The sequence below is a fragment of the Mastigoproctus giganteus genome, chromosome 2, assembly GCF_048544385.1.
Source record: "Mastigoproctus giganteus isolate SK-2022 chromosome 2, ASM4854438v1, whole genome shotgun sequence".
Lineage (NCBI taxonomy): Eukaryota > Metazoa > Arthropoda > Arachnida > Uropygi > Thelyphonidae > Mastigoproctus > Mastigoproctus giganteus.
In genome coordinates, this window is record NC_143576.1 from 89,476,940 (window position 1) to 89,499,623 (window position 22,684).

The 22,684-nt window shown below is 35.9% G+C and overlaps 1 protein-coding gene across 1 annotated transcript in view; it reads left to right on the plus strand.

Annotated features, from left to right (window-relative positions):
• LOC150089404 (nose resistant to fluoxetine protein 6-like) overlaps positions 1-22,684 on the plus strand; it is a 142,185-nt gene that overhangs the window by 60,930 nt on the left and 58,571 nt on the right. The window contains exons 8-10 of the mRNA XM_090389431.1: positions 14,151-14,240; positions 17,777-17,945; positions 18,371-18,447. Coding sequence (XP_090245557.1) covers positions 14,151-14,240; positions 17,777-17,945; positions 18,371-18,447 — 336 coding nt within the window. The remainder of the gene's footprint in view (positions 1-14,150; positions 14,241-17,776; positions 17,946-18,370; positions 18,448-22,684) is intronic.

The following is a 22,684-nucleotide window of genomic DNA, read 5'->3' on the forward strand; positions in this document are numbered from 1 at the left end:
TCAATTTTGAATAAAAATTGGTGACTGGTTTATTTAAAGATCTCTTTAACGCCGCCATATGTAACGAGCCGATTTTTGAAGTACGGTTTTCTCTTATTAGGCATTTTATTTTATTATATTATTTTTCTAAACCCACATAACATGGAAATGGTCTATGAATGTATACAATTTACATACAAGTCACAGTTCACAAACAACTTTGGCCAAGAAAAAGATTTGAGGACTGAAAATCGATTTTCCAGTATCCCAATCAATCTCTTTCACAAAGAGAGATGAGATTTAATTATTTATTAAACACAGATAAATTCTTCCGGGGATGATCTATAAAGTTATTCCGATAATTCACGATTAATCTTTAAAGTCAATAAAAATTATCTAAGTTTTACAAGTTCATCTTAAGATGACTGTAAAATTATTCAAATAAAGAAGTGAAAGTCATACCTCACATAGTTCACTTAAGATGAATATGCTTTCTATGCTTATCCAAAAATTTACTAATTCCAACAGCTAATGCATTACAATAGTCTTAAGTAACTGAATTCTACAGCGTTCCAACAACTAAGGGTTCTAATTTTTTCATCAAATAAATTAAACAGCATTCTATGGTAATATTACTGTTTTTTGGTGATAAATACAGCAGAAATATATTTATAAAGCTCAAATCTATAAAGGCATTTATTATCAATAAATTATTCCTCGCACAAAGTTCAAACAACTACATGAAAGTCACAAATACCAGCGAACGCTTCTTAAATGATAGACGCAGACGTAAATACGCTTTGCTTTTTATCAAAGCAAAACAAACTTAGGCTATAAAATCAAATTAATACACTACTTAGATTAATTTATCTAATATTAATTAACAGGAAACAAATCAATCTTACCGGATAAACACATAGTATATATGCATATATATATAATACAGTATATTATAATAAAACTTTTTATCATAAAACCAACATTGATCAAATATTGCAACCACTCTGCCTTCTAGCAACTCCCAAGAATATCGTTCACTCATTTGCCACTAGGGAAGCTACCTGTTTCGTTCTAGTTTATTTATTTATTTACTTACATATAATATCTACAGTTACGACTTCTCTAGCAGTGCAGTGTTTTCTAAACTTTTGATTTTAAATCCCCACAAAAATTAAATATGAATCTTCTGTCTACATCTAATGTTCTATTAAAATATTCTTAACCGCTCTTCCTTCAGACAGTTATTCTCAGTTACATATATATTTAATAATATATATTGCAAATAAGCTCGAAATATTAAATACACAAGGATTAATTACATACAATCATTCATCTGCATAATTTATTATATTGGGAAAATCATGAAGGTTCAGTAATTTAATGTCTTTAACAATGATTACAATTATTTCCATTATCCTCTGTGACTAAAGCAGTCCAGAGTTTTACCTGATATTAATAATAAAGTTAGCTAATGTACACAGTGTGTTAAGTTTCAAGCTCGTTAGATTTCTACTTCCTAAATTAATTGATTTTTCTTTTTCGGTGAAAAGTAAATAACTACAGGAATTCCCCGACTTACGTAATACACGACTTACGGAAATTCGACTTTACGTAAGTTTTTGCTGGCCGGTGAAAACATGAAAAATCGTGGACATATCGTAATATGAACACAATAACACTTTTTTTCTTTTTTTTTTTTTTGTAATTCATTCCAAGTCTTGGAAGTTGAAAATTTCGCTGTATTACTAAGCTATTTGTCTTTCTAAAAGGGCATATTTATAATGGAAATTGCATTACCCTTTCATTGTTATCATAAGTTCCCGTTACAGAAATCAATTTTGAACACCTTTGTGATATTTTTCTAAATCACGTTTCTGGAGGTCACGACCAAAAAACAATTTGTACTTTCCGGTTTATTGGGCTTTTCTGTTAGTGAATCTAATTATAAACGGGTAGTAAACTTGATCATATTGCATTTGCGATAATACCAATAACTGAAATTGTGTGGGTTTTTTACGCTATTATGGTGAAATGAGTTCCCCTTCACTGAAATCTTCAATCATATAAAAAACAAATTTTCAGAAACTTCTCTTCATTCCAATTTACGTATTACAATGATGAAGGGAAGGCGCTCAACAAAAAGTGCAAGTGGTGGTAGTGCCAAAAAACGAAACAAAATTCATTTAGAAATGAAGATGAAAATGATTAAGCAGTACGAAGCAATACAAGGTTTGTCATCTATTGCAAGGGAATTAGGTCTCGCTGCTTCAATAGTGAATACTATTTTAAAGGACAGTGCGCGCGTAAAAGAACATGTCAAAGGATCAATGCACTGAAGATCGACAGTGATCAAAAAACAGCGTTCAGGTGCTATATAGAATATGGAACAGCTATTAATAATATGGATGGAAAATCAGATTCAGAAGGGAGTGCCCCTGAGTCTAATGACCATTCAAGCAAAAGCAACAAGTATTTATAAAGATATTGAGGATAAGTATGGCGAACCCCAACCCAAGTTCGTGACAAACAATGGGTGATTAGGTTCAAGCATCGCGCTGGTTTCCACAACATTAAAGTATGCGGTGAAGTCGCCGTGCCGATTCTTCAGCTGCAGAGACAGTATGTGATGTGTTAGAAAAAAGTATTGATGAAGGCGGCTATTCAACGCTGCAAATTTTTAACGTTAACGAGACTGCTCTGTATTGGAAAAAAATGCTGGATCGAACATAGATTGTCAAAGAAGAAAATACAATGCCAGGTTTCAAGGTGTCGAAAGACAGGGCCACGCTCTTGCTTGGGACTAATGCAGCGGGAGATTACAGATTAATACCACTGCAAGGGCTCCGTAGCCGAGTGGTCAGGAGCTGGAGTGCAGTAGCACACGCTCTTTGAGTAGACCGGGGTTCAAGCCCCTGACTGCTGAATACGGTCGATCTGCCAACCCGCACTGGACCAGCATGGCAGATTATGGTCCATTTCCCTCAGCATGAATTGTTGGGGAGGCTTCCATCCTGCAGTGGGTTGATAATGGCTGCACTTTACCTTTTACAACTGCTTGTGTACCATTCTGGAAATCCTCGTGCATTTAAGGGCATCAATAAAGCCACTCTACCCGTGCATTTCCGATCGAACCAGAGAGCATGTCTTTGAGGATTGGTTTAAATGCAGCTTCATTCCCAGGTTGAAAAATATTGTAAAGACAACGACGTTCCTTTCAACATTTTGCTTCTATTAGGTAATGCTCCTGCACATCCTATGCATTCAGATGATTTCAATTCGAACATGACAGTCACATTTCTACCGCCAAAACACGACTTCACTCATCCAACCTATGGATCAGGGTGTTATTTCGAATTTAAAAGCATACTATTTACGCACAACACGTGCTCAGGCATTGTCTGCAGTATACGATAAGAAACATTTTACGTTAAGAGACTTCTGGAAATCTTACATTATTTACCACGCCATCTTAAAGATTAATAAGGCCTGTGCGGAAATTACTAAAAGTTGTTTAAATGGCGGATGGGAAAAAAAATATGCCCACGGCACGTAAAAGGTTTCAGAGGATTTGAAAAAAAGAAGAATTATATGAAGAGATTACAGATAGATTGTAACGGTTGCAGAGCTACTTCAGCTGGAGGTTGATGCCAAAGACGTGGAGGAGTTAATAGAAAGAATTATCTAATGAAGAACTTATTGACTTGCAGGCAGCGATAAGTGAAAGAAGAAAATGCTGCCGAAGCTCAAGATGGAGCCGAGACGCTTCATCACCAAAGAGATGGCAATGCCATTTCGTGAAATTGCATCGGCAATGGCGAGTTTGGGAAGATGGATCCTGACAGCGAACGATTCTTAAAAGTGAACAGAGGGATGAATGGTATGCTTGCTTGCTACAAAGAAATCTACGATAAAAAGAAAAAAGCCGCCGTCCAGTCATCCATTATATGTTCTTTCGTAAGGTTCAGCGGCTGGCCCATCCTAATTCTCCACAGCCTTTAACCTCCGCAACGGCGTACTTATCAGCTGAAGACGTCGATTCTTGCAACGATGCTCGAGAGAAAACTTACTGACATTATGCCTGTCTCCTCTCTTTGTAATTTTATAAATTTGAAATTTTTTTAAATTGCACCCTTTTGCAATTTTTCCTGCACATGAGATAAAAAATTGAATAGATACCATAAATAATTCTATTTACATGTTCGTTGAACATTTCTTTTTTGATTCAATCAATTCAGCGAGCACAGTTGCGAGTGCTGCACAAGCATGGGGGAATTCCCCGACTTACGTAAAATATGACTTACGTAGCGTTCTGCGGAACGCGACACTTACGTAAGTCGAGGAGTCCCTGTATCTTGTTACAAATTAATTATGCGTAAATGGATGTCAGATGACCTAAAGAGATTTGTGGCAAAAAAGAAAACTGCATGGGATGCATATAAATTTTCAGGCAACACGGAAGCCTATGGTAGATATACACTGAGTGATCACTGAATTATGACCAGCCGTATGAAAAGCGAATGCGACCCGTTGACCACGTGAGGTACGAGACTGCGCACTTACTCGACATATGTAGCATAGATAAGGTGTCAGTGGTTCACTAGGTAGTAAAATTATGAGCGCGATGGATAAAATGAAGGATTTATTGGACTTTGATAAAGGATAAGTTGTGGGAGTTCGACGAGCTGGTGCCTCGATTTCCCAAACAGCTGAACTGGTGGGGTGCTAGAGAGCCGCCGTAGTTAAAGTGTATCAGGCTTGGAGTCAAAATGGTCAAAGAACGACCCGACGGCAAAACTGAAAAGGTCAGCGAAAGGTTGAAGTTAGAGGGGAGCGCCGGGTATGACTCATACAGGCGAACAGGCACAGCACTGTTCAAAGAGTTGACTACCCAATACCCTTGGGCCAACTAGCTGTACCTACTCTGTACTTGCAGGGTATCTCTCTCTCTCTCTATCTTTTTTTCCCCTACTATCCGTCCTTCTACCCCCCACCTATTTTTTTTCTTACACAATGATTTTTTTTTCTTTTGTGGGGAGGTGGTTTTTTTTTTTTTTTTTTTTGTGTCCACCCCACTCTTCTCTCTTGTGAGGCACTGAGCATGCCACACTGTCATCAGGGGCCATCTTCCCTGTCGGCCCCCTTCTTCTGTTTCCTACCCTCCAGTCTTCTGCTTTCCTCCCTTACTTTACTCTTTCACAACTGTTTTTTTTTTATATATGTGTGTGTATATATATATATATATGCCCCACAGGTCTAAATCTAAATACCACAAAATTATTGCCCGACCTATTTGGCCCTAGAACAAGTTATCAGCGAACAACCCTACGCTCTGTTAAAATTACAACCGTTGCTCAAGAAACAGCGATCATTTCATTCTCAAATCTGGTCCTAGCCACTGAAATCCCAGGAAAGTAGGTGGCAGGACCCGCCAGAGTACTCTAGCATCAGTGCACACGGTCAGCCTCCCCGTGGCATGGTGTGGTAACGTCGGGTCCCACTAGGGGCTGGCGGCTAATAGACCGGAGGAACAAAGGGCACAACACAATATACAGCACATGACCCCCACACACTTCAAATCTCTGGCCCCGATACAATGCACACTCGCGGAGATGGGAGAAATCCCAGGAGCCGTTAGACACTAACATACCTAACACCTTACCTTACACCCTTGGGCCAACCCGGAACAATATCTGGCTTGACCATGAACCGCACGCATGGGCTATACTAGCAGACGACCGCTACGACATCCTCTCCTAACCCTGGTTCATCAGCGTAAAAGGCTCGCCTGGTTCAAAGAGCATGCAAGTTGGACGTTAGAAGACTGGAAGACGGTGTGCTGCTCGGATGAGTCACGTCATTTACTAAACACGGTGAATAGTCGTGTACGCATTTGGAGTCAACAACATGAGGCTCTTGATCCATCATGCATGGTATCAAAAGTGCAGGCGGTTGTATGGTGTGGGACATGTTTCACTGGTCTGGTGCATGTGGAACAACATATCATTGATCTCCACTAACGTCAGTAGATATGTAAGACATTTGCATAACCAACGAGCCCGGATATGAACTATGAATGCACTATAAACATCCAACAACCCCAAGCCGGAGTTGCATCAACATGCATCCTCCCAACAGCAATTGCATCAAGTGCTGTACTCCGACGTAACCTTTTTTATTATTGACTCAAACTTGTATGTCTTCAGATATGTCCAGACTCATATGGTGTAACCCTTTATTGACTAAACCGTCAGATACTCAAACTTGTGTGTGTCTTAGAAAATGAATAATCTGGTGTGTGTCTTCTCACTGCTCATAATGTGTAACCCTTTATTGACTAAACCATCAAAATAAGCAAGCCTTTTTATTATTGTGTATGTCTTGACTCAAACCCTTTTTTGTTATTGACTCAAACGTGTGTGTGTGTGTGTGTGTGTGTGTGTGTGTTTCTTAGAGAGTACATGCAATTCTAATTAAAAGTGTATTTTTGAGATTGGTTCTACCAGTTTCACAATGCTCTCCTGTTTCAGAGTTGTAGTTCGTGAGCTGCCTTGCCTTCCCCTATTATCTCTTGTGACTAGATGACCTTGAGATGCCTTCCCCCTACTAGCTCATGTTTTTTCTCTACGACAGTGGTCTCAACGTGCATTGACCCCTCCCCCAACAGCAAATGCTCTGACGTCTTCAGTGGTGTCTTCGGAGTTGTAGATCTTGAGCCGCCTTTCCTTACTCTCCCAGCTCTTGTGATGAGTTGCTTTCCCCTACTATCTCTTGTGATGAAATGACCTTGAGTTGCCTTCCCCCTTCTATCTCATGTTTTTTCTTCAGGATTGTATCCCGAAATTCATAGTGTGTAAGCTTCTTATTATTGACTCAAACTTGTGTGTCTTCCGATGGAGAGATGTCTAGACTCATATGGTGTGACTAAACCGTCAGAGGGCGTAAATCTTTTTACTCAAACTTGTGTGTGCCTTAGAAAATGACTAAACTTGTATGTGTCTAAATGACTAAACTTCTCAGAGCTCTGTCTAAACACATGGTGTGTAACCCTTTATGACTAAACCGTCTGTGTGAGTAAGCCTTTTTATTATTGTGTATGTAAACCATTTTATTCACTCAGCCATGTCTTTGGTCAAACCTGTAAGCTTTTTAACTCAAACTTGTGTGTTCCTTAGAAAATTCCTGTTTTTTTAATGAACAGTTTTAAAAAGTTATCTATGTCCAAACGCAGTGTGTAAACAGTTTTCATTAGTGACGAAACTTGTATGTCTTCTCAGAGCTCTGTTCAAACTGATAGTATGTAACCCTTTATTGACTAAACCGTCAGAGTGAGTAGTCTCCAAGTACTTAAACATATTCTGTGAACTTGTTCTTCTTAAGAAATGTGTAATTGGTGTTTAAAAATAGACTTCAGCTAGATTTTGTTTGCGTGTAAACTTGTTTGTATACGAGCTTTAATTTTTGCTCTTACAGGGGGGCCCAGTTTGTCTAATTTGACTTACATATCTTAAGAAAGTGTAAATCTCAATCTGACATGTATTACTCTTAACGTGAACTTCTTTAAATGACATATAAAATAGACATCTTGTAGAATTTGTAGGTGTTAACTTGTCTGTTTTCAACTTTTAATGAGTATAGTGAAGCTGGTAAATCGACTCCGGGTAGACCTTAAGAAACTTAATTCTGTGAAATCCCAGGAAAAACACAAACACCAAATGAAACTTCCAGCTTTTAACGAACGAAAAGATACAGCTTTATGGAAACATTCTTTTCTCCTAGAAATATACATTCTCTTCTGCATTCTTCCAAGGGGTTGCTCCTAAAGGTTATCATTAATATCAACAGTACACAATTTTCCCCAGTCTCCTTCGTGTCTTTATCTGTGGAGACAAAAAACAATTTTAGCAGAATATTACAATTCCAAGGTAACAGATAGTTTCAGTTCTTTTGATGCTCTTCAAAAATAAGTTGGGTACTTGTAGCACCTTTTTTCCTTAAATAGTAATAATCGTGATTCGAGAAGAATCAATGTTAAGAGACTATTATTATCCCAAAATACACAAGTGATAGGAACCAAATATGTATGCGGTTAGAAACCTTTTTCCAGTCGTAAAACATCGATGTGCCCAGTTGTTATCTATGAATTAGAAAAGAGCAACGTTATAGAGGCTATTATTATCCGAAGTGCTATTCAAAAACATACAGTTACTTAGCTACCTAACCTCAAAGAACTATACATTCCAATGCATGTATCGGGTAGGGAAGTCTAAAAACATTCAAAAGAAGAAACTCTTATCTACATTGATGCTAACTAAACGACATCTAAATAAAACAATCGTAAGCTGAAATACATTCCTTTGTGTTTATAACAGACGTCATGTGTCGCACAAGTTATGCTTAAAGTTTCACTTAAAAAAAATAAATAAATATGTGAAGTTACTACTTACATGTCCGCCAATTCGTGCTATACCCAAAAATTCGAGCTAACAGCATATGGTGTCCTTTTTATACAAAAAATTTTTGAACGTATAGACCGACCAAGTAGAGGTTACACGATCCCATCATCGAATCTAGGGCAGCAAGCGTCGAAGACCTCACCCCAGAACTTGGGATTTCGTATTAGTTTTTCCTGTTATTTGTTCATTTACTTACAGAGGATAGAGTCCTCCATTCGGCTTCATAGAATGACCCTCTAAAACTAGGTAAGACGTTAAAAAAAATAACATTATTGAGTGGAAAGTCTCCTACGGGGAAACGTCCAGTTTCACGTTTAAAATCAGTCTCAGTGAGAGCAGAGATCAGTAAAAAAAAAACAAAAAAAAAACATTTTCAGCAACAAGCATGCCACCGAATTACCATTACAATAAAACTTTGGTACTGACATCGGTATGTATCTGCGAAACTCGCCTAAAAAAAAACACCTTTCTTTAAAGAGCAATGTTAGCACAAAGACGTCAGAGGAACTAAACTTCCTATTCCTCTCTGTATTAATATTAGTAGCCAAAAGTACATCCATTTCTGTTTGTGACTTTCAGAGAATGTATGATGACTACTTTGTGTAGACCATAGTATATTCATAAGACAAGGCAAACTATTCCTGCATTCATTTTCTCTGCAGTTGTTACTTGTTTTTTTTTTATATTTCCTTTACGAATATACGTTGGCAATTCTTAGTTTTCTCCTCCAGTCATCCATTTTGCCTTTTAATTTTATTAGGCAGCTGTACCCAAGCGCGCGGTGATAGAATTATTTCCTTTATGCAATGAACTCCTTTCACTCTCCGGGAAAATTGTATATCTATCATCGACACATCGAAATGAAACAGGGACAGATATTCGTCAAATCGAGGCCAAACACTTTCTCTCGAAAGAGATGAATGCCACGCTACTGTCTCTATTTACGTGATTGTGGAAAGTGGAGAAAGTTTAAGTGTAGGGTCTGGGAGGAAAGTGAATGGAGGCTTGGTTAGACAAGAGCACTGTTAGTAGCAAAAACATACAAGTTACTAGCTACCCAACCTCAAAGAATTCAGAGGAACCAAACTTTACAGTCCCAGAAATTCCTCTCTGTATTAATACTAATCAAGGAAAGAATTTACAAATGCCTTTTACTCAAAGAGAGCTCTTTACTTGTCTGTGCCAACATACTGTATTCACAGATTTTTTTTTTTTTTTTTAGTGCGAAATTCAAAGAAAGAACTGCACTCAACGACTGGAAGAAGTCGGAATTGGCAGTTTGTATACCGTTTCAGTTTTAGAGGGTCATTCTATGAAGCCGAATGGAGGACTCTATCCTCTGAGTAAATGAACAAATAACAGGAAAAAAAAAAATTAGGAAATCCCAAGTTCTGGGGTGGGGTCTTCGACGCTTGCTGCCCTAGATTCGATGATGGGATCGTGTAACCTCTGCTTGATCAGTCTATACTTTCAAAAAATGTTTTGTATAAAAAGGACACCATATGTTGTTAGCTCGAATTTTTGGTTAGGGCACAAATTTTGCTGGAACAAACTTCCATCTGTCGTTGTGGAAGTTGATAGATTGAATAAATTTAAGGAGGAACTGGACAGGCATTTGGAGGGAATGGTGTGATTTTTTTTTTTTTTTTTTTTTGGCTGATGCTGCATAAGCTCATACATTTGCTTTCTTGCATCACATGCCACTACTACTACTACTCCCCACCATGACTTATGGAAGTGAAACTTGGGCACTCACCAAAAGAATGGAAGAGAAGCTGAGAACTACACAGCGAAGAATGGAACGAACCATATTGGGAATGAGACTGGTAGATAAGAAAAGAAACACATGGATTAGGCGACAAACTCAAGTAAAGGACATTCTTATCAAAACTAAAGAACTAAAATGGTCTTGGGCAGGACACGTAGCTCGAAGACATGACAGATGGACTAAGAAAATAACAGAATGGTATCCAAGAGGAGCTAGAAGAAAACCTGGAAGACAAAGGCGGAGATGGATAGATGAAATTCATGAGTTTGTGGGTAGTAAATGGATGGCCAGTGCTCAAAACAGAAGGAACTGGAAAGTTGCTGGAGAGGCCTTCATCCTGCAGTGGATTGAAAATGGCTGATGATGATGATACTTGGATTTCATGAAAGCTTTTGATACTGTTGCATATGGAAGACTGCTGTACAAATTGGAGCAGAATGGTATTAAGAATAAGTTTCTACAATGGATAAAAGGGTGGTTGAGTGGGAGAAGACAGAGTGGTAATCAATAGACGCTGCTCTTCGTGGACTAATGTTATTAGAGGAGTTCCCCCGGTTCGGTGTTGGGCTCATTGTTGTTTTGTATATTTATCAATGACAGTATATCAGACTTAATGTCCAAGTTTGCAGATGATACAAATGTTTTCAGGGTTGTTAATAACAGTAATGACAGTATGCTACTGCAATAGGATCTAGAAAAGTTGGAAAGATGGGCTGAGAGGTGGTAAATGAAGTTTAACATTGACAAATGCAACGTACTGCATATGGGTAGCAGTAATCCGAGAGAAAGGTACCGACTCTGTGGCACTACACTCGGGGTGGTGGAGAATGAAAAAGACCTCGGGGTAATTGTGCTGTAAGATATGAAGTTTTCTGAGCAGTTCAGACAGGCTGCCAGAGCAGGTCATGGGGTATTGTCAATGATATACAGGAATTTCAGTAGTAGGCATGAGGAGGTGATTATCCCTTTGTATAAGGTAATGATCAGGCCACGCCTGGAGTACTGCGGTCTGGAGACCTCATTTTAGAAAGGACGTAGAGTTGCTAGAAGAGTACACAGAAGGGCAACAAAATTGGTGAGGGGAACGAAGGGGTCCTCTTCGTTAACAAAGGCTTAAATTCTGCAAATTGCAGCTTCTGGAGATTAGGCACCTGCGAAGTGTGATTGAGGTGTATAAGGCCTTGAATGGATTGAGCAGGCTCAATGCTGATGGGATTTTTCCTCTTGCTCAGGTTACTAAACTGAGGGGACATAAATTCAGATTTTAGGAAAGACAGTTGTGCAGAAATTTGCTTTTAGCCAGTGTGTAGCTAATTGAAGTTGATAGCTTAAATAAATTCCAGGAAGAACTGGACAAACTTTTCGAGCGGATGGATGTGTGAAATATATATATATTTTTTGGCTTATGCTGTATAAGCTTGCTTTCTTGTATCATATGCCTCTACTAACGCTAATTGCTATTGATTAGTTAATAAAATATAAGAGTAATTGTGTTCACTTTACTGCACGTTTTATAATACTTTTTAATAAACGGTGGGCGAAATTCAACACGTATTTCAACATGCTCTGTGATTTAATAAATTAACCATTCATATGTAATATCAACGCTTGCATAATGCTGTTGTTATTGTTGTTATTTGATTTTTAGGAGCATTAGCAACTAAGGCCATATTGCTCCGGGATATGCGGTGGTCATTACCTGACCTTAACGCATCCTCCGTATTTGGGGGCTCGAACCCCGGTCTAATCAAGAAACGTGTGCTACGCACTGCTGCTCCTTCCAACCTGGCTACGGAGGCGCCCCTTGCATAATGCAATTTACTTTATTTCTTCCTAGATATTGATTAACAATTAAAATGTAAAGTTTCTCCTGTGACTGCCATTATAAGCAAGTAGTAATAATTTATAATATATATATTTAGTTAACTGATAACAAAAAACAAGCAAAAAGCAACAAGCTTTATGTTCGAAAGGAGAAAATTTAGTTTATCTATTCGCCATATTTCACTTCAATTCTCCAATGAGAACAGTGTAACAAATATAATATCTAGTGCTTCAACTACAATATACGGTATATGGATAGCCTATTTAATATGCATGAAAAAATAAAAAAAATAATAAATAAATAAATAAAAATAAAAAATAACAGTTGCCGGATTTCTGTTGTTCCAATTTTAATAAAATTTGGGATGGCTCAAAAAATCGTTCCGGAAGAGGTAAATATAAAATTTCATGAATATCAATACAGTAGGGACAGAGTTATTACATGTGGACGGACATATATGTTGAAGAGAGCAGGCGCTTACGCATGTTTTAATCCTGCTTGCATGCCTGCTTAAGCATGCGTAAGTTCACATATATATTAACACATGTTGAAGACAGCAGGAGCTTACGCATATATATTAACACGCTTATTAAATAACTGCTACATATTCATTTCATTTTTGCGGGTAATGAGATATCAAAGGTTTTTTATTTCTTTATTTTTTTTAAATTTTATTTATTATTTTTTTATTTTTTTGGAGTAATAGCGAACTTGCATAATCTTTTTCTTCACATTAAGGAAGCAGACTGTCCTAAAAGGCCGCCGTAGCCGAGTAGTTACGCAAGAGGGTTCCTAAGTACACGTGCCTTGAATGACGAGGATTCAAGTCCGTGACTGCTAATTACGGTGTTGTTGTTTCTTGTATCTTGTGTATCGGTGCTGTATCTTTTGATAGTATCTTGTTTATAGGTGCTGTATCATGTGATCTCTTCTGACCGTGTGGTCGTAGTACTGAAGTATAAGCAGAAAGTTTATTTAAATCTATTGAACAATTCCATGCATTTCTTTATAAAACCATCTTATACTTTCACAACTAAGTTAGTAATTAATACTGTTTTTTTTTTTTTAATAGGGGATTTTTCTTTTCATTTTATAACACCAGGTTGTTCTTAGCTAGATAAAACGTAGGCAACTGTATTTCCTGTGATCAGTTGTGTTTTATGAAAACATTTTGAAAGTGTGGCTTTATTGGTTCGAACCTAATTAATTGTAAGGCTCTAACAAAAAAAAAAAAAAAAAAACAATCCTCTAAGGGTTGCATCGAGTTCTCTTCGGGGGGTGTGGGGATTTGAAGGAAAGAAGATGTAAAAAACACTCGGCAACTCTCTGCTCCAAATTCTGTTATAGTTTGTAGTTATCATAACAGAATTAATAATAAAAGCAAATCTAGAAACAAAGCAAAGCCTGGCTACAAGCGAGAATTATACGATTAAAGCAGGAATTAGATTTTTCCTTCAAAGTGAACTAAATTGTTATTATACAAACCCCTTAAGTTATATTAAAAAGGTACTGGAGCTTATCACATTCGTAAAGTAAATTAATTATTGAATAGTAACAGACATCCAACAAAAGAAATGAAATACAGTACTGTGATCAAACACCACTGACTCCTTTAGGCTGGCCATAAACGAGTATAAGGTAAGGCACTTCTGCAGGTTCGAATCTACGCAACCCTACAGAATAGCCACGTTGTGAGAAAGGTCCATAAAAATTCCTAACATCATCAACGGGATTCGAACTCAAGTCTTTTTCATCCTGTGTGGGGAGGATGGCGATTCTACCAACTGTGCTACCCACATTTTTTTATGCATTTTGCAACACTTTGGTTTCAACTCTTCGTTGCATACAAAACTGACCATTTGTGAACTCCTTTATAGTACTGCATTGATGAACGTAATTTAATGATTTACTGTAGCGAAGTTCATCTACGAGATTTGTTAAGAAATACTCATTGGCCTTAAGTAAAAGTTAGCCATATTGTTTTGAATAAAAAAAAATGTGCAGTCGTGTTTAATAGTTTAAATTTTTGTATATTTTCATTTAAAACTAAGAGTTTCTTTACAGAAAGGTTTTCTTCATTTAAATTACAAAAATAAACTTCTCTCATTATTATTTTATATTCCAGTGGATTTGCGTTGTCCTATAACTTTAGTGATCCCCAGCAAATACCAACGTGTGGTAAATTTCTAAAGAAGTTTATCCGTCAAGTCTGGAGGTAAATTATAATAGATATAACCTTACCTATGGTATCTTTTTAACAAATTAAATGGAACTAACCATGTTGTTGTGTAGTACGGATGGAATAGGTTTCATTCTCACTACACAGCATGTTCTTTAATTGATTCTAATTATTCTCACTACACAGCATGTCCTTTTAGCAAATTAATTCTAATTACAAGCTGAACAGAAACTATTTGAATCATATTCTAAAATGAAATCAAAAAGGATTTACTCATAAAACAACAAACTTGCATATAGTATAAGTTTTATATTTTATTAAAAACTGAAAATTTGTACCTTTGTATAAATCTCTCATTTTAATTTCCTTTTGAAACATGAAATCATAAGCGTTTAAAAGATACTACCAATCTGAGTGTAATTTTTACCCTATTTTTTGAACAGAGACTTTACAAATTTATAATAACTGTGTTAAAAATATCTTGAAAAGCACCGATTATTCTTGAGTGAACATAGTTTTCGAGAGAAAGTGAGAGAGAAATAGTAAAAAGGGAAAAAAAGCGGCCGTAATGCCCAAAATCAACTTAAGATTTAAATTGTCCCCTTGTCTTTCAAATACTGACGGGTACAAAGACGGCAATAACTAGTGAAACAGCTGTCGGATTGTATTGTTAGCCAGGTGTAAGACCTAATAAACAGGTTCATACAGAAAACCAGCCAGTTCCATAAGATCAGGAGTGAGGCAATATTATCCATGGTTGGCTTCCTGTGGTATTCATGAAGGAGTGAAGACGAATTCATTCTACTTCATTAGATTTTGCAGTCCGAAAAAAAGTGCTATTTAGCCACTTGCGAAATGCTTGTGAAATTATAATCCTTCGTGGTTAGAGAATCGGTGATTTTTATTTCCTAATAGAGCCACCGGTGTAAATATTTGTCTCCCCCATCTTGATCTTGTTTAACCCACCATCTTGATGGTGGGTTAAACAATTTAAATGCTTGAAATTTATTACAAGCAAGTACTGCAGTTACGTTGATCTCCAATGGTTGGGATCAACGTTACTGTAGTACTTGCTGTAATAAATTAAATAAATGCGCGACAGCTACCCCTAGTTTAATGTATCGTGTTTTGGGGAGGAGGAGTTTCAGAATGCCACTTGTGGATACCAGCACGTATCTGTGAGTTAACTGGTTTTTTTTTTTTTTTTTTTTTTTGTACAGCAGTAGAAAACCCTGGATGGAGCTTTATTTATTCGGAATTCTGATGGCTCATTGATAAGACATTTGTGTTACCGGATAGGGCAGATGTCGTGTACAAGATGTCACCGAAGTGAATGTTATTTTTTGTTCTGTGAGATGATGTATGTTTCTCTTTTTTTTTTTTTTTCCTCTCTCTCTCATAAGCGGCATTCTTTCATGGTGGATAATGCATGCAGTGGAGCTTAATAAAATTTATTTTCAAACAAGGCAAATCTTTTCTACGTTCATTAGGGCAGGAATTTGATTTTTAACTACAAATCATCGAACAACGTACCTCAGAATATTTGAATGACATTCGTTTACAGCTGCTCTTTCTACACCTAGTTCGGCGAGCAACTCGTCTCTGAATTTGTTTCAGTGTGTATTATTTAAAGCGGAAGGTAAACTAAATGTATCTCAATTTCATAACAATCTTATATATTTATACCTTTATAGTTATTCATGGATTTATAGTACTTAATTAATGTTGATTAGTCGTTAAGCACAATTAGGTATACACAAAAATACTTGTACATGTCGCTCTCTTTTCACTTCATCATATTGTATTCTAAATACCTCAAAATGTTGTCAACAAGCGTTTGGCGTGGATTATTCTTCCTAACGATCACAGTCTGATGGAAGCACAGCTGTACCATCGTCAACATTAAGTATCTCATGTCGAAATTACCAGTCCAAGAAAACTACAGGTGGCAGCATCTTCAGATTAGCACGTGCAAAATTTATATCCTTTTCGATGGATATTGCTGAAAGCGGACAACGACAATATAACATATCCCTGAGAATTACATATTTGGTACAATAATATGGTATCACGTCTCACAGAAATCAGTAAATCGTCGTGCAATACATCTTCCACAGTGAGTGTCAGTTATCGTCTCTAGATCAATATCAGACTTCAGCAGTTGAATCGAAGGAAGAGCTTTCGCCGAGATAAATCTATCACAGATTTTCAACCAGTTTGCAATTATTCTTAGCGAAGGAGATGACCTGAGAGTAGGGTGTGGCACATGAAATATACACAGATTCTACAAGCACGACGAGGATGCAATTCCTGTCATCATTTTCATAGCAGTGATAAGTCTTCTTTACCTCATCAAGTTGGATAATCTACCGATTTCGGTTGGCTGACAAGTATCGTAAAACTATTTCTGTTTGGTAGATGGTGCTTGTTGTTTGCCCCTCTCAGCATCCAATATTCGGCAGAAAAAAACTGGTTTCATTTGGGTTGGAATAACCGAAGCTCATATCTCTGCAGCATATATAGAGACAGCCACCGTCTTAAGATGCCTGACTGTGAATTTTGGCTCTTTAACACACAGGAAGTGTTGTATGCTTAGCCAGAGCAGACGATGATTTTCTTAAAGAGCATCTTTCATGTATTAAACAAAGCTCAAACTGATATCAAATATTGCGTCTAAATTTTATGACTCGTAACTGTATGAACTATTCCAGCTCCTATATTTCCAATTGTATTAAAGGCATTTTCAAGCATAGTTAATTAAAACATTAATATTTTAGCTGTTAAAGACCGATTGAATATCAACGTAAACAACTGTGAATTCGGAATCAAACTCATTTAGAATTCAAGACTGATGTGCTTTCAGATCAGTACCAGTAGATCTATTTGGAATAGTATAGTGCAACTGGTGTTGCAACTTTAACGAATTAAATCCGATCTCCCATTAAACTAAATACAGTAAAGAAATACATATAGTTATTGAAGCTACCGGAATGTTATGAACAAGTGAAATGCTATGAAATAAAAACGTCAAATATTGTATTTTACTGAACTTACCACTTGTGTGAAGCAAGGCCAACTTTCTCACTAACTTTAGTTAAAATATTTTAATTTATGGTTAATACCATCAAATTGAGAGGCAGTTGTTTGCTGGATAATTTTCGCGAAGTCCAAAAACTGAGATCCGTTAAAACGAGGATTTATTGTATTTGAATAACGGTTCTCAAATATCAGACAGAAAATGTGTAGAAATATATGCAAGGTGATGACGATGAATATCATGAAAATTTAAGCATTTTTGTTATTGTATTGTAATTGGATTTACTAGAAGCATATTGTATTGGATCTCTGAATGAGTTATTCTGTAGAATTAAAATCATTGCTTTAAGAGTAGCACAAAAACTGGCATATCAAAAACCTACACCAGCGGCAGTTTTTTTTTATTTGAATTAGTACCATCTAAAAAATTAAATTTTCACCTACCACTACACAATAGTTGTTGTATTTACTCAATAAAATACCCAATAATTTAAATTGTTAGAAAAATTGTGATGAACGTCGTTCGTATAATTTAGGTACACGCCTTCCTATCTTTGTGTAATTGGATTGATCCTACTACTGCCTGTCACTGGTTCAGGTCCACTATGGGAAGAAAGTATAAATCCCATTATAAAGAACTGCCGCAATAATTACTGGTCAAATCTTCTATACATCAATAACTATGCAGTGAATTCTGAAGAAAGGGTAAGTCTACTGTTCGCAATCAATTTAAATACTTTTACTGCACTTTATAATGTTTTCAAGTTCTGAGCATGTAGAAAAAATGTCTTCAAATTCAGTATTAAAAAAAAAAAAAAAAAAAAAAAAAAACGTGTAAATTATGAGCACCTTCCTATGGGAATTCCTTTTATTCTAATTTATTTCCTTCACTATTTTAAGTTCGATTTTATGACGTTGCATTATTTTTAACAATTGAGAGGGTTTTGAACTTTATCATAATATACTTTATATTTATACAAATAATAAATAAGAATAGTTATAATGGATAAAAGTACGCCTTATTCAGCCATTTTCCTCAGCAATTGTGGCAATTATAAATGTTATTTTTAAATTTGTCTATTTTTAAATTATTTGCATTGTAATAAAATAATCCTTTTTAACTGTTTCAGTGTATTGAGAACTCATGGTTTGTATCATGCGAGATGCAATTTCTCCTCTTGGGTATTCTGCTGATGATAATAATGAGGTAATAGGATCTAAATCATAATCTTAGAAATTGAATTCACATCGTTTCATTTCCTTCATTAGATTGATTGTATTTTCAGCCAAAAATTTGTTACTAAAGTTGAGCTCTGAATACATGAAACCCCAATGCCTACATCCAAACTTATGTATCCAGACTTGCTCTATACTGCCTCTTGGAAACTGCATGTTCCCAAGATGTTTATTACTGTTTTTGAAAAATCTTCATAAGATTAAAAAAAAAATAACGAATTTAGACATTTTTATGCTTTGTACAGTAGAAATAATTTACATAGGTATGTATAACGTTTTTTAGATACGGTTCAAATCCAATGCAAACGTATTTTCCCCTGTTTTTTTTTTAATTCTAAAAAAAATTAGAAATTTTTTAAATAACAGAAATATCCTGAAGTCCGAAATAGTTTAATAGGAGCTGAATAATAAAACGCTGAGGCAATAATGCTAATATAATGGGAGCGATGTAGGATGAAGAGCGGTTGGCGGGGTAGAGAAAGAGAGAGAGATCTAGCCTAATCTGGAGAAAGGGAGAGGAAGCATCAGGGTATTTTTTTTTTTATACTCAAAGCAAAAAAAAAAAAATATGAAATGTTTACATGAGCTCAACTAAGCATTCTCTGATAGCAGTCTTCATAGGTTGTTTAATTGTAAAGGCTGGAATAATTGTATTTGACCAGAATAACTAATAAGAATAGCTTTTTGCCAATTACAAATGGTATACAGATTTTAAAAAAAAAATCGGGTTTTTTGCTAATCTTAAATAAATTTTATTGTAATAATTTTGCTTTAAATAACTTTATAGTAGTAATCGTAGCTGAATAGTCAGAAGTGGTATTGAAGTAGGATACATGTTCGCGAACGTGGTTCGAACCCACACGACTGCTAAATACGATTACTGATTATTCATTTTCAAAATGATTAGTTGTAAACTCCTCTGACATAGTAATTGCAGGAGTATAAACAGAGCATCTTTTTTTTTTTTTTAATTTTAAATATATTTTTATAGTAGAATTTAATTTTTAAATATAACATTACTTTCATACATTATTTATAATGAAATCATTTTTACTTCTGATAGCTATCTGCAAGAATTTTCATGCAGCCTTAGCACTTTTTTTAACTGTCTTTTTTTAGCATCATCTCATTTCACATTCTCGTAGTGCCAAATGAGAGACAGGCTCCATCGGAGAAGAGGCAATTACTAATTTGAGATCTGAAGAATCTACAGGAAAAACTATTAATTGTGCACTTTGATGGTTTACTGATGAAAGATCAGGAGTGTTTGCTTTGTGATTAAGATTGTCTGGTGTTCTAGTAGTTAAAGGGACACGTTGTGTGAAATTATAATTTAGCTATTACTAATAATTATTAGTGAGAGCAAAATTTCTCGGCATCTCTACGGGCTGCGTCAGTAAAACAAGAAAACTGAAGCCAGCTAGAGTTGTGAACATTAAATTACCAAGGAAAATTACAGGAAAGTTAGATTTGAGAAAATCAACTACGATAGATGTAACAAATGAATTTGATGTGATTTGAGCTGAAGGAGATCAAAAAGAGAAGTTCTGTTTAGGAAGTTCCTGGCAAGGAATATCAGAACAGACATATACACAGCTACAACTTTTGAAGTGGATTGAATCGTAGAGGTCAGAACCAATTAGAACAAATGAGAAGAATAGTTTTGATGCAACCGATAATTAAATTTTAACAGAAAAACTCGGACTCAGCAAGGAAATTACAAGGGAAATTTCGTATTTGTGAAATGAATTAGAAAGTTCATGGGAGGATTAGTTCTTTCTGCAGATACAGACAAAGAGACATACCCGTTCAGCATGTTTCTTTGTCTATATTTTTATCATGCAGACTCTTGCTATTTACGCCTCTTGTACGATAATAAAGCTGTCTGGAAGGAGCTGAAGACCTTCCTGGTATTTAAATGAGTAATATAAATACAAGCATGTCTGGACGAACGGGGTACCTCAGTCATTAGAGGTAATAATGAAGAGGATAAATACCATTAATCATTAGTTAAGTACGTTGGCATCAAGCTTGATATTGAATCATTAGCTGCTAGCCAAGTCAGCGGAGATCTTAGAAATATAATGTTATTTGAAAGGAAAATGGATTGCCTGCGGGACAATGACTCTGAAAGATAATCTCTGTAACTGATCGTCTTTGCTGATTTTTTATGCCTTTACTGCTTTTATTTTTTGTATTTATAGTCAGGTTTAGTTATAGTTTTTTGCACATTGTACTTTTAAAAAAAACTAAACTCAAAGCATTTCGGTTGTTAAACTTAAAAAAATAATAATAATAAAATAAAAAAATTAAATAAATAAAAATAAGAGTTTTCTAAATATCAATACGTAAATACTAATAGAAATTCCATCATTTATAATAACGGCATTTGAACCAAGGTCAGAACCAAGCAGGACTGTTTGGTGTATGGTGTTAACACATGCTGGATAAATGATGTCAGATAATCTAAAACAAACGAAAACACAGTTCGTTTGTTTTAGGTTATCTGACAACAACGAATTCCACACCTAAGCTAATAATGACAGAAAAATCCGAAAAATCAAGTGGCACTCCAAATTTGAGACTGTTGCAGAGACCGCTGGTCAATTTGCGAAAGGACTAGAAAACAGAGGCCACAAGAAAAACTATGGTATGTTTGTACGTCAATTTTATGCAACAGAAAGTGTCACGATCTTCCAAAATCAGGCATGACTAATTTAGTTGCATATTCGCCTAATAGGAGCAGAATAAAGGAAACATTGGAGAAAAGTCAGGGAGGATAAAAGTTTAAAATTCAAGGAATTTTAAACTTTTATTTAAAATCCATCTCACATTAGTATAGGTTCTTAACAAACACAATCCTGACCGCATCTTGAAATTTGCAGAAACGTACAAAGAAAAGTGCAAAGAACAGCCTGGAATGTGATTTGACGGGGCCATCAAATAGACACTATTCCTTTTATTAGGTGTTAGGAAATCCGCTGCCGTAGCCAAGTGGTCAGTGCAAGGGCGCATAAGTACAGGTGGTTCAAGCCCGTGGCTGCTAAATACGGTGTTGTTTCTTGTATTTTCTCTCTCTCTCTCTCTCTCTCTCTCTCTCTCTCGCTTTTTCGAACTTCTCTGACCGTGTGGTCGTCTGTAGTATAAAGAGAAAATTAATTTACGTGATCTTACTTTTTTCCTAACACAATCGCAGGTGAAAGCTATCTGGACATGCTAAAAAAATGTAGTCTGGGTTATTGAAATCCAAAGATAATCTAAAATATGCATTTATTCTGCAGGATGGCCCAATTCCTTATGTTAATACCATGAGAAGTTTTTCTAACGAAACATTTATTGATTAAAGGATTGGTCGCTTTATGCAGTTACAATGAAAATGTAAACTCATCTAGCTTAATCTGTATCAGAGTAGAAAAAGAAATTTTTGACTGTCAGCATAGTTAGATGACGCGAGGAACTTTTATGGGCTTCTTTTTTCACTCCGTGGGAAAGTTAGTCGGTCTCAGGCGTAGCTAGCAAGATTTCCCCCCACCAGAAACTGAGGTTTTTCATCCAGCAAAACAGGCAAATCGACCAGAGAACACACGCAATTTACAGAGACAATACACATGGGTATATGTAATAACATACCGGGTGACCCTAATGTAATAGTTTTTTTTTTTTTTTTTTTTTTGTCAGGATAGTTAATCCATTTACGTAGACATTTTTATGAAAACGTCAAACTGATAACAAGAAAGCATACTTCTTTCAATCTTATAAAGTCTTACAGATCAATTATGCGGTGACACGCGAGAGAATAATTAAGACAACATTGGTTATTAGCTTTTGCAAGAGCAAGACACTATGTAAGTAGTGAAGATTTTGACTAATCACTGAGCAAATTGGCATGCTGACCAACTCCAAGGCAAGAATTCTAGGCGGACTACTTGGTTTTATCGACCGATAGTACTTATACTAAATATTCTCTTGACCACAGGACTGCATAACGTCAGTCGTTTTTACGGATTTTACAAATAAATTACATTGATATACATAAAATTCTGCTTTTTAAATTAAAATAGATGAACTGTACAATTCTTAGATGCTATTGTGATTGATTTTGCTCTGTTATCCAAATTTTTGCCTAAAATAAAAAAAAAAGTAAGCCATTTATTATTATTATCAGTTTAATCCTATATTTCCTGATTAGTGGAAAAAACCAAACTATT